Source organism: Palaemon carinicauda, chromosome 24, assembly GCF_036898095.1.
Source record: "Palaemon carinicauda isolate YSFRI2023 chromosome 24, ASM3689809v2, whole genome shotgun sequence".
NCBI classification, from domain to species: Eukaryota; Metazoa; Arthropoda; class Malacostraca; order Decapoda; family Palaemonidae; genus Palaemon; species Palaemon carinicauda.
The window spans coordinates 73,226,018-73,241,017 of record NC_090748.1 but is presented as its reverse complement, the minus strand read 5'-3'; the positions used below and the strand labels follow the sequence as shown (position 1 = coordinate 73,241,017).

Genomic DNA, 15,000 nt, shown 5'->3' with positions numbered 1-15,000 from the left:
ATTAGATGATCTGCTTAAAATCGATGGCGTTGTTGGTATTGCATACATTTGCTTTATTTTACCAACATTGTATAGGGTAGGCATGTTATGTTTTTAATATTCTCTTTGATGCAAGATGACTGCTAATTATTCATTTATTATCCACCTCTTCTTTGTGCTTTGAATGAAGCTGTAGATTCAACTTTTAAACGATGGAAGAAGTATATAAATTGAGAAGCGGAGAGAAAGGTATGTCGTTGTTTTACATTTATTAAGTCTTATGTTAGCAAATACCATTTTCCAATAACATACACTTACGTTTAGTAAGGTGTTGCAAGGAATGATAGCCAAGTTTGCTGCTCTAGACTCGTTCCAGTTGAGAGAAATCAAAATACAGTGAAGAATTTCAAAGGTTGATGAGGTTAGTATCGATGAGATTGGACAAACTAGTAATTTGGGAATTCCTTTAGTTTCAAGCAACTCGTTATGAAGGCTATGTCTCTACATTTTGTTTAATATATAAATCTCATCGAATAAATATTTTTTTTGTGTAATGGAAATTGTAAATTTTATTGTGTAAAATTTATAATGGATTAATTTTTTTGATTTAAATCAACAAATAATCTTGTCGGGCTAAAGAAGGCTGTATTGATTTAAACCCACATTTCAATTCCACTACAAGCTCAGAAAAGTGATTGCCGATATCTGATGTTTTTTTTTATATTTTCTGTCAGTATGTGCAATGCTTCGTTGCATTTGTTTAGTTGTCATTACTCATGATATAGGTAAAATTATCTCTCTCTCTCTCTCTCTCTCTCTCTCTCTCTCTCTCTCTCTCTCTCTCAGTTTTCAACGTAAATTTATTGGAAACAAAAATGACTGGAATTGCAACTTGAAAATAAATAAAATTTGAGTAATGATAAATCGCTAACGAAAATATCAAGTCGTGTTCGGTTTTTATGAATTATATGGTGTTACAATTCAAGAGATTTTTTTGGGCGTTCATAAAATCTTAGAAGAATCTACTGATATATGATGTTTTTGCACTTCCAACGATAGAGCAGAAAACTTGAAAAAGCGCTCACTGATTTCATGTGCAATTAAAAAAACTAAGCAATTTACTGTTTTGCTTGAAGTATGTGATTGAAACAGATTTTTTATTTTCAAAATGAATTGAATTTGGACTATATTAAGTGCAAATTACGTGTTGTTTATCATAGGTAGGACCGCCTTTATTAAATATACTTTAAGAAAAATTCCTTACATAACTTAGAATAATGGATATGATTCATGAATGTTTAGTTTGTTTTAAACAATCTTGATTAATGAGCCAATATTCTATTATCTTTTGAGGATAATAGTTTCAAGTGATATTTTCAAGTACTTACTTGACGAATGAAAGCTTTTGTTAAAGTGGTGCCATAAGGCTTGACTCCCTAGTGCCACCAAGAGAGAGGCACCCATGGAAGGCAGATACAGGACTCGTTCTGCTACTACGAATCCCACGTAAGCAGCCAAGTTGGAAGCTGGAAGGAAGGGCACTACCATAAGAGCCCACGCGAGCACTAACTGGAGGTTTTTGGACTCCCATGGTCCTCGTTCTTTGGAGTGACGATGACTGTAGTGATGGACCTTCGAAGAATGGGAGATGTCTCCCTGTTGGATGTTGTTGTTGAGCAGGTCGTGATAGGCATGGTGGCTGTGATATGTATAGATTTTGACCGTGCTGTGACCTCTCTGCCTCCTCATCCAGCACGCTCGCATTCCTTTCACGGCCCAGCGCCGCAAGGGTCGACAAGAGTATCAAGGTCTCAAGATTGGCTGGGTCAAAAATGGAGGTCACTAGGGGAACTGCCCCCATCGACCAATCAAAAGATAGGATGGCGGGCCATACTAGGAGGCGAGCGTGCATTGACCCACGCTCTGCCTATGCTAAATGCCCTTGTGAAGACAGAGGGCGCGTGCGCTGTAGGATTGTCTGCCGGAGTGAACGTTGGCGTATATGAAGACACACTCACTCGACCCCACAACAACAATATCGTTCCTAAACATCCAGGCCACAATTCCCGAATTAAGACCCTGAGTACCGGCTGTAAAATAAGAAATCATTTTAGACAAATGATACATTCATATAAATGAGAATGGTGAGACAGGGAATGATATAGGGACACTTAGTTATGATATTATTCAATGGTAAAAAATGCTACATCGTTATATTGTCATCCATGTTTCCACCTATAAACCTTAAATATATACTGTATGTTAAAAAGTGTAGATATATGTATGTTTTTGTGTGTGGTTAAGCAGCATGTCTAATTATACCTATGGTAGCTATTTTGTCAAAAGAACCGTGATTTCATTGTTCAAGGAAAAGTTTATTTCTTGATATTTATGTTATGTTTTATTCATATGGAACGACAAAATTGTAAGCAAAGCCTTGTGCATCTGCTACCAGGTGTGATGCATTCTGTGAACTTCATCTACATAATTTTCGGGTTGTTTCTCATTTTCTCTATGACTGGTGACATTTTTCGTTTATAGCCTATATTGACAACGAAAATTATTATCTAATAATATTTAAATCTTTTGTGAGGATTCCATTCCCTAGAGATTGTAAATGAACGTCATTTGAAATTTAATATTGAATGTTCTTAAGCTAGCATCTACTGTATAAATCCTATATATCGTATTTGTTTCGAATAGTTTAGATGTATTTTCATGTTTTGTTTTGTTTCTTTCTTACGTCTATAGCATATCTGTACACATGTTTATATGGCAGTAGTTTACTCGGTAATAAATTTCCCCTGAACCAGTTACACATCCAGAGGCCATGTCTGGAATAATAGTGTATCTTCTTCCAGGGTCACCATATGCAGTATTTCATAGAACGTATGTGCTCAGCATGAAAAATTACGCAATCTTACATAGACCGGCTCTGCCTTTTGACTTTGAGTTATAGTATAGTGGATTTGTGACCCCAAATGGCGAATTAGAATAATGTTGTGTTCTGACTCAGTATAATGTAATGTTTCCTTTTCTTCAACCGAGGGTTATAAGGATGATGTGCAACCAGGGACCATAAACATGGGTTGGAAAGAGAGGATGCAACCGCTCATATGTTCACTTCTGAATGTAACCGTAGGAAATACCTGCCAGGGCTATTTTGAATCTACAATAGCTAAGAATTTTAAAATATCTTTTTTTACCTTATCTAGCTTTTTCTTATAAACATAATACCAATGAGCTTTGACTAGAGTAGACTCGTGTGTGCATATATATATATATATATATATATATATATACACATACATATATATATATATATATATATATAGAGAGAGAGAGAGAGAGAGAGAGAGAGAGAGAGAGAGAGAGAGAGAGAGAGAGAGAGAGCGTATTTGGTTAGATAATGAACAATTTTGGGTATTATTTTCGGCGCTCCCACGGGGCTTTCTCGATAATCATAATGAATATTTATCATCTCCCATTGTAATAAGCAAGGGATTTTAAAACTGTTATGGAAATTGGTATCGGAATATGGATTAATGCGTATTTTGCCTGCCCCGAACGTTTTATGTATTTTTTTCCGAGGGGGTTTGGATGGTTGGGATTCCAATATCCCTAAAAGGGACGCAAAATTATGAGAGAGAGAGAGAGAGAGAGAGAGAGAGAGAGAGAGAGAGAGAGAGAGAGAGAGAGGGGTTTTCGTTATATGCACAATTTTTCATAGATTATGATAATCCTGTGAAAATGACGGATGTCGCCGAATATTTTATTTTGTATCGCTGAAGTAATAAATAAATGTTTACGTTCCTGGTGTTTGGAACAATTCATTCCCCTCATTACACAAAATGTCTTTATAAGAAATTTTATTTGATAACTACGTAAGCATGAGAAGTAATGGAAGAACTCTATGTTTTGATTTATGGACGTGTCAGTTCCTAAACGTCGAATGTCTTCTCTGGTGCGTGTCTTCCTTACCTTACTCTGGTGAGTGTTACTAACGATGACAGCCACATGGAAGAGAAGCGCCACGCCCAAGGCAGTCACGCCCTGTTCTTTGCACGCCATGGCCACGCCTGCACCTCCCACGCTGGCCATCAACCATGCCCACGAGGGGATTTGCATGCACCGCCAGGCGTTGTTTTCCCCTCCCGAATGAGACTTGGCCAGGTCGAAGGATTTATGTCTCTGATGCTCGTCCCAACAACCACAGCCATGACCACAGCTGGCCCTCCTCCATCCTCCCACAGGTTCCCCTCTTCCTCCTCCTCCTCCCCCTGATCCCCTCTCGGTGTCATCACGCCCTCGAAGATACTTGATGTAGGCAGCGAGAGCTAAACAGAAAGCGAGGGCGGCCAGTAGTTCCGCCCGTCCCACCACCCCTGCCACAGCTTCCACGTGCACGGGGTGAGCTGCGAAAAGGGCGCCAGCACCTAACCTCACCCATGGACTCACGCCCGCACATTTTAGGACGCCCACATAGGCGGCGGTGACGGCTGCGTGGAGAGCGACGTTGATCACGTGGAAAGTGGAAGCCGAGATAGTGGTATTGAGCGATGGCGTCACTGTAGAAGGCACAGCAGAAGGGATTTTGGTTGGCACTGGAGAATGTAGCGGTGGTGACGGTGTTTGGAGGGGGTCCAAACGTGAGGGGGTTGGGGGAGCGAGGTTTGCAGGAGACGGAGGGTGTTGGGGGACGTCCGAATTCCCAGAGGAGGTTGTCGGGTTGATGTCACTGTCCCCAGCACCCATGTCGTAGCTGCGTGACAGCATTCTAGCCACCATGACATTCCACCTGGAAAAGGAGAAAAGAAATTACCTCTTTGTGTCGAGTCCCTTTTTTCAACTTGAAACTCTGTCAGTCTTTTGCTTACTTTAGTAAGTATATCAAAGATCTTTACACTATGTTTGAGATGGTATTCCTGTGGGTGTATTTTTAAAAACTATCACTTATTTCCTATTCTTCTAATCTAGTTGGTTCGTCTGTTTTCTTGGGTAGGGTGGAAAATGGTTTTGATTATAAATATTAAGGCAGATAAAATTATTATTATTATCATTAATATTGTTGTTGTTGTTGTTGTTGTTGTTATTGTTAAGCTAAAGATTCTTTGCGCGTTTATGATAGAAAATTGGAATGGAGAATTCAGTTGTTTCAAATTATCCCGAAATTGTTAGTTTTTAGAGAAATTCAATCAATTTAGTTTGCTGCTGAAAGAGAAATTTGTAAACACTTATTAAAAGCTCAGGTATGTGTTACCCTCCTCGGCCCTAGCGGAAGGAAAAGCAAATTATATCAGGAATTTAATTTCATATCCCAAGGAGAACGTTTTCATTCATGAATGAATTTAGAATACTTGAACTTTATTAAAAATAATAACCAACTTACAGCATTTATTAAAAAATAGCCAACCTGCACCGTAGGAACTTGGTATTCTGTAATAGATATCCCTCATTTTGTGGAAACTGGGTACTTTAACTAGTGTCACACACACACACACAAACACACACACACACACACACACACACACATATATATATATATATATATATATATATATATATATATGTGTGTGTGTGTGTGTGTGTGTGTATACATACATATACATTATATTTATATACATATATATTATTTATTTGTATATATATATATATATATATATACATATATATATATATATATATATATATATATATATATATATATATATATGTAAATCATCTCCTCCTACGCCTATTGACGCAAAGGGGCTCGATGATATATCGCCAGTCGTCTCTATCTTGAGCTTTTAAATCAATTCTTCTCTATTCATCATCATCTACTTCACGCTTCATAGTCCTCAGCCTTGTAGCCCTAGGTCTACCAACTCATCTAGCGTCGTGTGGAGCCCAGTTAATATATATACTGTATATATATATATATATATATATATATATATATATATATATATATATATATATATATATATATATATAATAGTTTTTAATTGCGAAAAAAATAGTGTTAGGTGAGTTCATGATTCACACATATGACTAACCATCGAAAGTAAAAATGAATTTAAATGGCCATAAATTTCTACTTCGCCTTGTGGCCCCAGGGAAAAAAAATTATGCCTGTCATTGGAACATTCATACGTCATCTTCTTAGTATTATATTACTTTACTGTGTGTGTGGCTACCTTTCACAGTGTTAAACTCTTTTAATTGATAGTGCGTCTAACTTCCCTTCACACATAGCCGTTCATCTCTTTACCGTGGACGCAATATCGCCTCTTGCACGTTGAGGCTTCTCCAATGTTTGTCAATATTCCAACTGGTGTAATTTTGTTATTGTGGGGTTCCGTCCTTCTATTCGGTGCTCCTAAATTTGTGTTTTTTATGGTGATATCTTAAAATAATAAAAGTACAAGATTAATGGTGTATATTGATTAGTTTAGGGAATTGCCATTATTTCTGTGTAAAGAATGATAGACTCTGAACTCAATTTCCGGCTGTTCAACCAGCTTGGATGATTTTTATGTGTACATTGTCCGTAGATACTCAGCCTCCTCGGTTTTTTATCACTATGGACGTATAGACAAAGGGTTGAAATTGCTTTTTTTTTTTAAAAGGCAGGTTTTTTTTCTAATTTCTTATAGATAGCAGTTTATTTTCCAATACGACCTTTAATTTTTCGCTTTTCCATTTGACTTTCAACTTTTTATCGATATCTTGTATTTTCAATAATCTTTACAGATACCTAAACTGGATGCGTAAATCGCGAAGCCAGTTGAATTTGAGATTGAACAACAAGAAGACAAAACATATTGATAAGCAGATATCGCATGTTGCTCAGAAGACATGATTCTCTGTGTTTAGGAAATGCTGAGCTTAATCATACTAAATTTTGACAGTACTTTGCCTTATCTTCGACCCCTTATTCTCAAATACCTTGAGATTTACATCATATAAAGTTCTAGACAGTCCGGAAACTAGGTTTTTTTTTTTTATATGCAGAAGCTCTGCCATAATTGGATTTTCCCCCAATATTTGTGTCAGCAGCTTCCTATCATTGAGTTATGGCTTACTTTTTCCAACATTGATGGTTATGGTATTACCATTGGTGTATGATATGTTGTAATGCCATTTTTTTCCCAACTATTTGAAGACGTGAATCCTATCAGATTCTTCGGAAATTGTTCACAAGAAACTAGCCGCTTGTCTGGACATGGGTATCCTTATACAGTATTATAGGGATGAAATACTATTTACCCCATACCTATTGTAATTTTTGTAAGGGCTAGTTTTGTTAAAAAAAAAAAAAAAAAAAAAAAAAAAAAAAAAAAAAAAAAAAAAAAAAAAAAAAAAAAAAAAAACGAAAGAGACATGCACTATTTACTTGACTTTTCGAGCTTGTTTAGTTGATGATGCATGTTAAATTTATTTTTCTCCTGAATGATCTTCATATATTTATACTCTCATTCACAATCGCGTTTTCCGGGTAATCTTGCTAACGTTATGATGCATCGGCTTGTTATGATTGTTACTGATACGCTTCCCCTTGATGGTTGTTGCGTGCGATATGTATTTATTCATGGACAAAAGAGTACAGACATGTCGGACCATTTTTATGACCGTGAATTTTGCAAGGGATCTTATTTTCACGCCTGTTTGTCTATTTGTTTGTGTCATTTCTTTGCAGAGCGTCTCTCTCTCTCTCTCTCTCTCTCTCTCTCTCTCTCTCTCTCTCTCTCTCTCTCTCTCTGAAACCGTCTTTTACTGTTGGAAACAAATACTTTACTTTGGTTTCTGTTCTCATCGAATGTGAGTGAATAACAAGGTCCGTAGAGACCGTGGACTGAAAATGTTCAGCCTAGAAACAATACTCAGGTGGATAAATAAACAATGCTGCTTTAGCGACCCTCAACTCGTATACATTGTCCACATGTAAAGCAATAATGAACTGTCGGTGTTTTGTATCGAAAGCTGAGGTTTGATTGCGTCTGTGCCCGGAGGGCTTTAGCTAACACTCTCTCTCTCTCTCTCTCTCTCTCTCTCTCTCTCTCTCTCTCTCTCTCTCTCTCTCTCTCTCTCTCAGTGCGGAACAATGAAGGACCAACCAGAAAACAAGACTTTAGTATATTGGATGTAATGGATGTGCATGTATACACAAATATTAATTTTTTATGTCGCTCCTACAGTCATGCTGTCCGTGTTTGTTTGTATGTGGTAATATCCCATGTGTTATGAATAGTTTTGTATTCTCAGTATTCTGTATATCAGAATTTAGTAATATATCCAACCATCCAAGGCAGATAGAATGGTCTATTCAGTACATGCTAAATTTCTCTGATGTAAAATATGGTTTAAAAAGTGTATGAAATAAATATATGAGAAACGTAAGAACGCCAATGTAAACAAATGTGGCAATCCAAGTTCTAGGCAAGCTAAAACATAAACTACACATTAGAAGTAAAAAAGTTGAAAGCTATTGTGGAACTAGTGCCGCGTCTCTTGATTGCCACTCTTCATGGGAGATTTATACATTTATTGTATACCAAGCTGGTGTTACAAAATCACAGGTTAAAAGCAGTGTTAACCGGGAGAATACATCACCAGTGCGTATTGACAGTACTCTTGTCGTTGGAGGGATTCTGAGAAATCCAATTAAATAATAAATATATTGACATGTATAGGCATTAGTATGTTCCCTGTCTTTGGTTGTTTACGATCAGTTATCTGTAGAGTGCTTTCCACTCGTATTTCTCGAATAATGCATTGTTTTTTATCATTGAGTAAGGTATAGTTTCAACCAGAGTTAAGCACGGTCACCGTGCTTGGAAAGTTATGTTTGCATCGATCAAATTATATTTCATTCGTTTTTTGCCAGTAAGTTAGTTTTTTAAATAATTCATAACCCCCAACATGTTTTTTCCCCCTTGCATTACATATATAAATCAAGATTGATAGATTTTCTGTGCTTTTCCTCGAGAAATAAACACGCTTCATTAATAAAACGACCAGGTTGTCTTTTGTGCGCAGAACTTTTGGGAATTCCAGATTGAAAAGTGTTGTGCCTTAGGAACGTTCCACTTCAATCGGACTTGTATTTGATCCCTAGAATCAATGTTGGCGGTTACGAGCTTTTTACCTTTTGCAAGCAATGGGCGATATTCTAAGAAATAATTTCACATTATTAAAAGTTTTAAGACTGTTAAGCGACTAAGAAGCCAATATATATTTTATTCTCTTTGGCTATATGAAATCGTAAAGAAACGGAAGGTATACATAACATATCCATTACAGTATAGTGGTATCAGTTATTTATCATACGTTGGTTTTAGGAGAGAATATCATTTATTGTAAGCTGGACAACAAGGCATTTGATAATAACCCATAGTAGCCTATTTCTTACGGGTAGCTACACTGTATTGGCTTCACATACTCGACTCGTATCAAGAAGGCCGCCTTGGGCCTTGGGGTCCCTGCAGTAATGGTTTCTATGCTGAAAACAAGTTGTTGCCCAATTTGATGAATACCATATGGCCAAATGCCAAGATGAAAGCCGTGAACAAAAAGTCTGGTTAGTGTAAAACTAACATCAGGCTGTGCTATTTCCGTCTATGGATTCTGTGATCTTCACAGAATTTTACACTGAATTTTAATGTTATAATTTCTCACGTTTTACCTCTTCATTTTAAACACTCTAAGTATACTCAGTTTTTGATACGTATGAACTATACAGTGGCAAAATAACGATATTGCTGTTGTATATAGCACGTAAACATTTTCATTGATGTAAACAGTAATAGGTTGTGTAATTGAACGTGGAAGCTCACAAAACATGTTTGGTTACTTAACTCTTCTTATTTTTCATATATTATATATATATATACATTTATATATGTGTATATATATATGTATATATATATATATATGTATGTATGTATGTATGTTTGTATGTATGTATGTATGTGTGGGTGTGTGTGTGTTTGTGTTCATATATTTATTTTACTGTAGTTACTGAAAATCATAGAGCGACAGCTCCTAAACATGTGCAATGAGTATTTGATAAGAAATTTTAACTAAGAAATAAAAAGTATCAGTTCATATTGGTTGGGGCCTGGTTTTTTTTCTGATGATCTACCATGAAAGAGAGTTATCATGCATTCGAATCTTATCCTATTGATTCACGTCTAGTTTAAATTAAGTTCCTTGACAAACGTAGGCTATACATTTTAAGGTACTTTGAAGTTATGCTGCTTAGAGTAACTTTTCAAGTTAATAATAGATTAGACTAATTATGACTACATTATTATTATTATTATTATTATTATTATTATTATTATTATTATTATTATTATTATTAATGATTTTGTTGTTATTTATAGCTATATTTTTATTATGAATGAAGCTTTTCATCTTTGGTTGGTTAATAAAGTTCTAAATTGAATTTTGTTTCTGTAAAAATTATAATATGGTACTTCTGTCAGTGTTAATCATTCCTTAGGTGACAATTTACATGTTTTTTGGCTATTCGATTTTAACCATCCTTCCGGAGTATACAGCACATATACAGACAGAATATAAAACCAGCTTTTGATTTGCATATCTGAAAATGTCTTTCCTTTTGTAGATTTCTTTTTGTGTTCCTTTTTTCTGTGTACGTTTCATTGGTGTTTGGTCACTCCGAGACTTTATAATCAATTATTCTACTTACATTGAGTATTCCGTGCCTTTGTTTGACGGCTTCATTTAAAAATTAAATTTATCGTCTGGTTGATTGCGTCGACTTAGTTCTGCGACCGTAACCTTTATTTCCGTAAGAGAGTTGGCTATAGATAGACTTAAACGATTCAACAACTTGTAGTTTGTTAAATGAAGTTTCTGATTTGTACTTTATTTAATTCATGGAACCTGAATGTACTAGAAATGAAATACACCCGAATTCTAGAAAATTTAGTGTTCTTGGAAATCTCCATTTAGAAATTGAGCAATTTTGTTTTGGTAAAGGTTAACTCTAAGCTAATGTAGAAAAATAGCTCTAGTTTTCGAAATAGCACCCTAAGGCCTTTTGATAAGGCGTTGCGTTTGAGCCAAGAAAACTCTACTGTATTCAGCATTTAATGATGGAAGTTACTGCCAACAGAAAGCCATGTGTTAAAAAATGACTTTTAATTTAAAGAGAAATTACATGAACATCATTACAAATAAGTAAGTATTACAGGTGTATATAATTGCTTTGAAAGAATCATTGGTCAAGACGTGAACGTAAATGTCGAGAACAAAAGTTTGCCTGGTTTCAAAGCTATTTAAGGAGTGTTGTAAGATTTTAATGCTAACGTTTCAGGTTTATTGATTAATTGTAGCCCAAAAGTTCATTTTCATTATCATGGATGCAACAGAATTCACACAACGAAACATGTAAATGTTGCAACTGGTACGAAAAACATACGTATCACCATCCCTGCCATTTCGTACAACTTCACTGGACTAAGGGTTGTTTCTGTCCCTTTTCCTTCGTCTAATTCAGAAGACCAAGTTATGTTACATTTTAACGCGAGAAAAGTCTAGCGCGCAACGCTTCATCTTTTATCTTGGGTGCCCATCACATGATAAATGCCTCCATTACCAGTCTATTGGCACGTAACGACCAATCAAAAGCTGAGCGGTGGGACTCCCCGGCGTAATTATTCCCCGTAAGCAAAACATCGTGTTCCCTGGTGCATAATATTACACTCGTTCAGTGACTCTCCGCATCACATATCATGCGAGTTTTTGGAAGGTTCACGATCCTAGTAAATCTCGCTCACTCTTGCTCCTGGCATTTTGCTCCCTTTGTTTAAAGAGTAATTTTGATGAGAGGAGAAATAGTCATTTGGCCAGTGATAAAGGATCTGTGATGAAGCAGTGGTAATGGCAATGGCGTTGGTAATAGGGTAATTATGATTCCTTTTATAGCACGGTATCGAAGCATTATCGGTTGTAATCGAATGATAATGATGGAACGTTATTAAGGGGACGATAAAGCTGTTAATATTAGTATTAATAACTCGCATCTATTTGATTTATTTATCGACTTTGTGATTATAATGCTAATGACTTGACCTAATGGCGTCAGTTGCGCACGATAATCAAGGATTAAATCTCAGTCAAAAATTGGTTAGAAAACGCACATTTAACACCTAAGTGCTCTAAATATGTTCATTAGCACTTACACAAAATTAAATGAGTATATAGCTTATATTATATATATATATATATATATATATATATATATATATATATATATATATATATATACTGTATATATTTATATGTGTGTGTGTTTATTTATACACACAATTTTCCGTGTATGTATGATGAATAAAATAACCCATAATTTATGAAAAAAGGAAATTTATTGAGCTTTCGAAGTGACCATCTCCGTTCCTCTTCAGAAAAAAAGTAGTTATAGATTTAAAATAGTTACAAAACAGCTTGGTTAAGACAAAGGCAGCAGTATTCAAGGCGGTGTTTTTATATGCTTTAACAACCTATTAAGAATGGCTAAATTGTTCATGACGATATTATTTAAAAACAAATTAGTTTGAAATTACTATGATGAATATATAAAGATTTCTAGTTTTTAATTAAAACAGCTTCTACCTGTTTTCGTCAGTTGGCATCAGCCATTGTTATCCTCATCATTATTTCTTCCTACGCCTACTGACATTAAGGGCCTCGGTTAGATTTCTCATGTCGTCTCTATCTTGAGCTTTCAAATCAAAACTTCCCCATTCAGTATCTCCTACTTCACGCTTCATAATCCACAGCTATGTATTCCTGGGTCTTTCAACTCTTCTAGCCCCTTTTAGAGGCTAAATTTGGTGAACTAATCTCTCATTGGGGAGTGTGAAGAGCATGTCTAAACCATCTCCATCTATCCCTCACCATATTTCATTCACACAAGGCACTCGAGTAATTTCTTTTATAGTTTCCTTTCCAATCCTGTCCTGCCATTTTACTCCTAATATTCTTTTGAAGGCTTGGTTCTCAAGTCTACAAAATCTGTTGGATATTGTTTCATTGTCATACCATGACTCATGTCCATACTGTCACAAAAAACTCGCTAAACTTATGTATAGCCTGATTTTTATTTTTAATTACCGGCGATTTCTCATTTCCAAATTTACTTTACCTAGCTATTGTCTGATTTGCCCTTTCAGTCTAATGCTCTAATGCTAAATACCCTGTATTAAAGATCATAGTTCTTGAATATTTAAATGATTCTAATCCTCATTAATCTTCATTAATCCTTTCTCCTTCCAATGATATTGCATCCATCATTGCATATTCCGTACTCATCATCTCTGCCTTTCTTCTATTTCCTCTTCTAAGAGCATCTTTATGTTCTCCTTTTCATTACTCAAAATCTGCGGTCTTTCAAATATAGTCCCTGTCACGTTTCAAATAATAATTTATATATATATATATATATATATATATATATATATATATATATATATATATATATATATATATGCGCTTTATAGTGTATTTGTTTTTCTCTTTTGTCGAAGTCTTTTTAACCATCAAATTATATTTTGTATCCCAAATATTTTGCAATTTTTCTGACAGGCATTGAGAAAAGTGTTGTCTTGGTTTGTTTTGGGAATAAAGAATTCTTGTTCTTTTACAGCAGTATTTTTTTCTTGCTTTAAGGTGTACTTTCTCAATAAACTCTGAATCATACTCATGTTGTCTGGAGACTATTTTAATAGGATTAATTTCATATTAAATCAATTCATGATTATACTTATATGCTCTTAAATATAGAGTTGTAATAACCCTAATATTGTAGGTTATGCGCTACTCGAAAAAGCACTGGTATGTGAATCTAGATGTGTTAATTTTCTGTAAGCCTTGAATTTAGGACAGCCAGCTTCATAACAGAATACATGTGTATAGAAGGTGGTTAGTAATTTGTAATTACTATTCAAACTTTGAATTTAATAAAACGCAGGAGACTATTTTGACTCTAAAATGTTATCTATATAATAAGATAACACGGAATAACATTTTTTTTTATCAACATATCTTACCCATGTAATACCAAAGTTTCAGGCAAAAGCTATGTTTAAAAAAAAAAAAAAACATGAAAATATTTGCTAACACATGAGACAAAAGAGTACCTATTGGGAGACCATATATTTCAGATAAAAACTATTACAAATAAAGTAAAACTCTGAAATATTGATTTAAATCAACTTGAAGAAAATGGGTACAGGTATCAATTTTATTACTCAGGTACTGAGGGAATTCTATTTGTACTGAGACTTCAGTAAATAAGGAAATGGGGAGTTGTTTTCTCTCCATTATATAAATTATACGTCACGCAATTACGCCTAGAAATAATTGGCCTCTTGATGGATCTTCGGGAATCCATATATGATGGACAGAGATGGTAAATAAGCTTCAAATTTCTTGCACAATTCTGGAAAATATTTCTGAAGTAGACCTTTCATCCTCTGGTATACGTTACATTTTTTTCCTTTTTTTAATTTGGGTTTGTTTCAATTATTATATAATCATGGAAATTTTTGTTTTAGTGATATATATATATATATATATATATGTATGTATATATATATATACACATGTATATATATTATATGCATACACATGTATATATATACACACATAATATATATATATATATATATATATATATATACTGTATATATATTATATATGATATATATATATATATATATATATATATATATATATATATATATATATATATATATATATATATATATATATATATAGTATATCTTGAATCTGTTTTCTGTCATTTTCATGCATGCATAAAACGCTTTTGAAAGTGAAGGTTAAATCATGGTGTCAACAGCTTGAATCTGTTTTCTATCGTTTTCATAAATGCATAAAACTCTTTTAAAAGTGAAGGTTAAATCATGGTCAATATTTTGAATCACTTTTCTGTCTTTTTTATACATGCATCTACCGCTTTTTGAAAGTGAAGGTTAAATCATGGTG

At 34.6% G+C, this 15,000-nt stretch overlaps 1 protein-coding gene and 1 long non-coding RNA gene across 2 annotated transcripts in view; one reads left to right on the top strand and one right to left on the bottom strand.

The window, feature by feature from the left end:
* Positions 1-15,000, top strand: part of LOC137618151 (uncharacterized) — a 626,348-nt gene that overhangs the window by 106,722 nt on the left and 504,626 nt on the right. The window lies entirely within an intron of this gene.
* The window catches only part of LOC137618150 (protein O-mannosyl-transferase Tmtc3-like), a 513,133-nt gene that overhangs the window by 830 nt on the left and 497,303 nt on the right, over positions 1-15,000 (bottom strand). The window contains exons 4-5 of the mRNA XM_068348178.1: positions 3,961-4,777; positions 1,368-2,069 (exon numbers count right to left, since the gene is read on the bottom strand). Coding sequence (XP_068204279.1) covers positions 1,848-2,069; positions 3,961-4,777 — 1,039 coding nt within the window. The 3' untranslated portion in view covers positions 1,368-1,847. The remainder of the gene's footprint in view (positions 1-1,367; positions 2,070-3,960; positions 4,778-15,000) is intronic.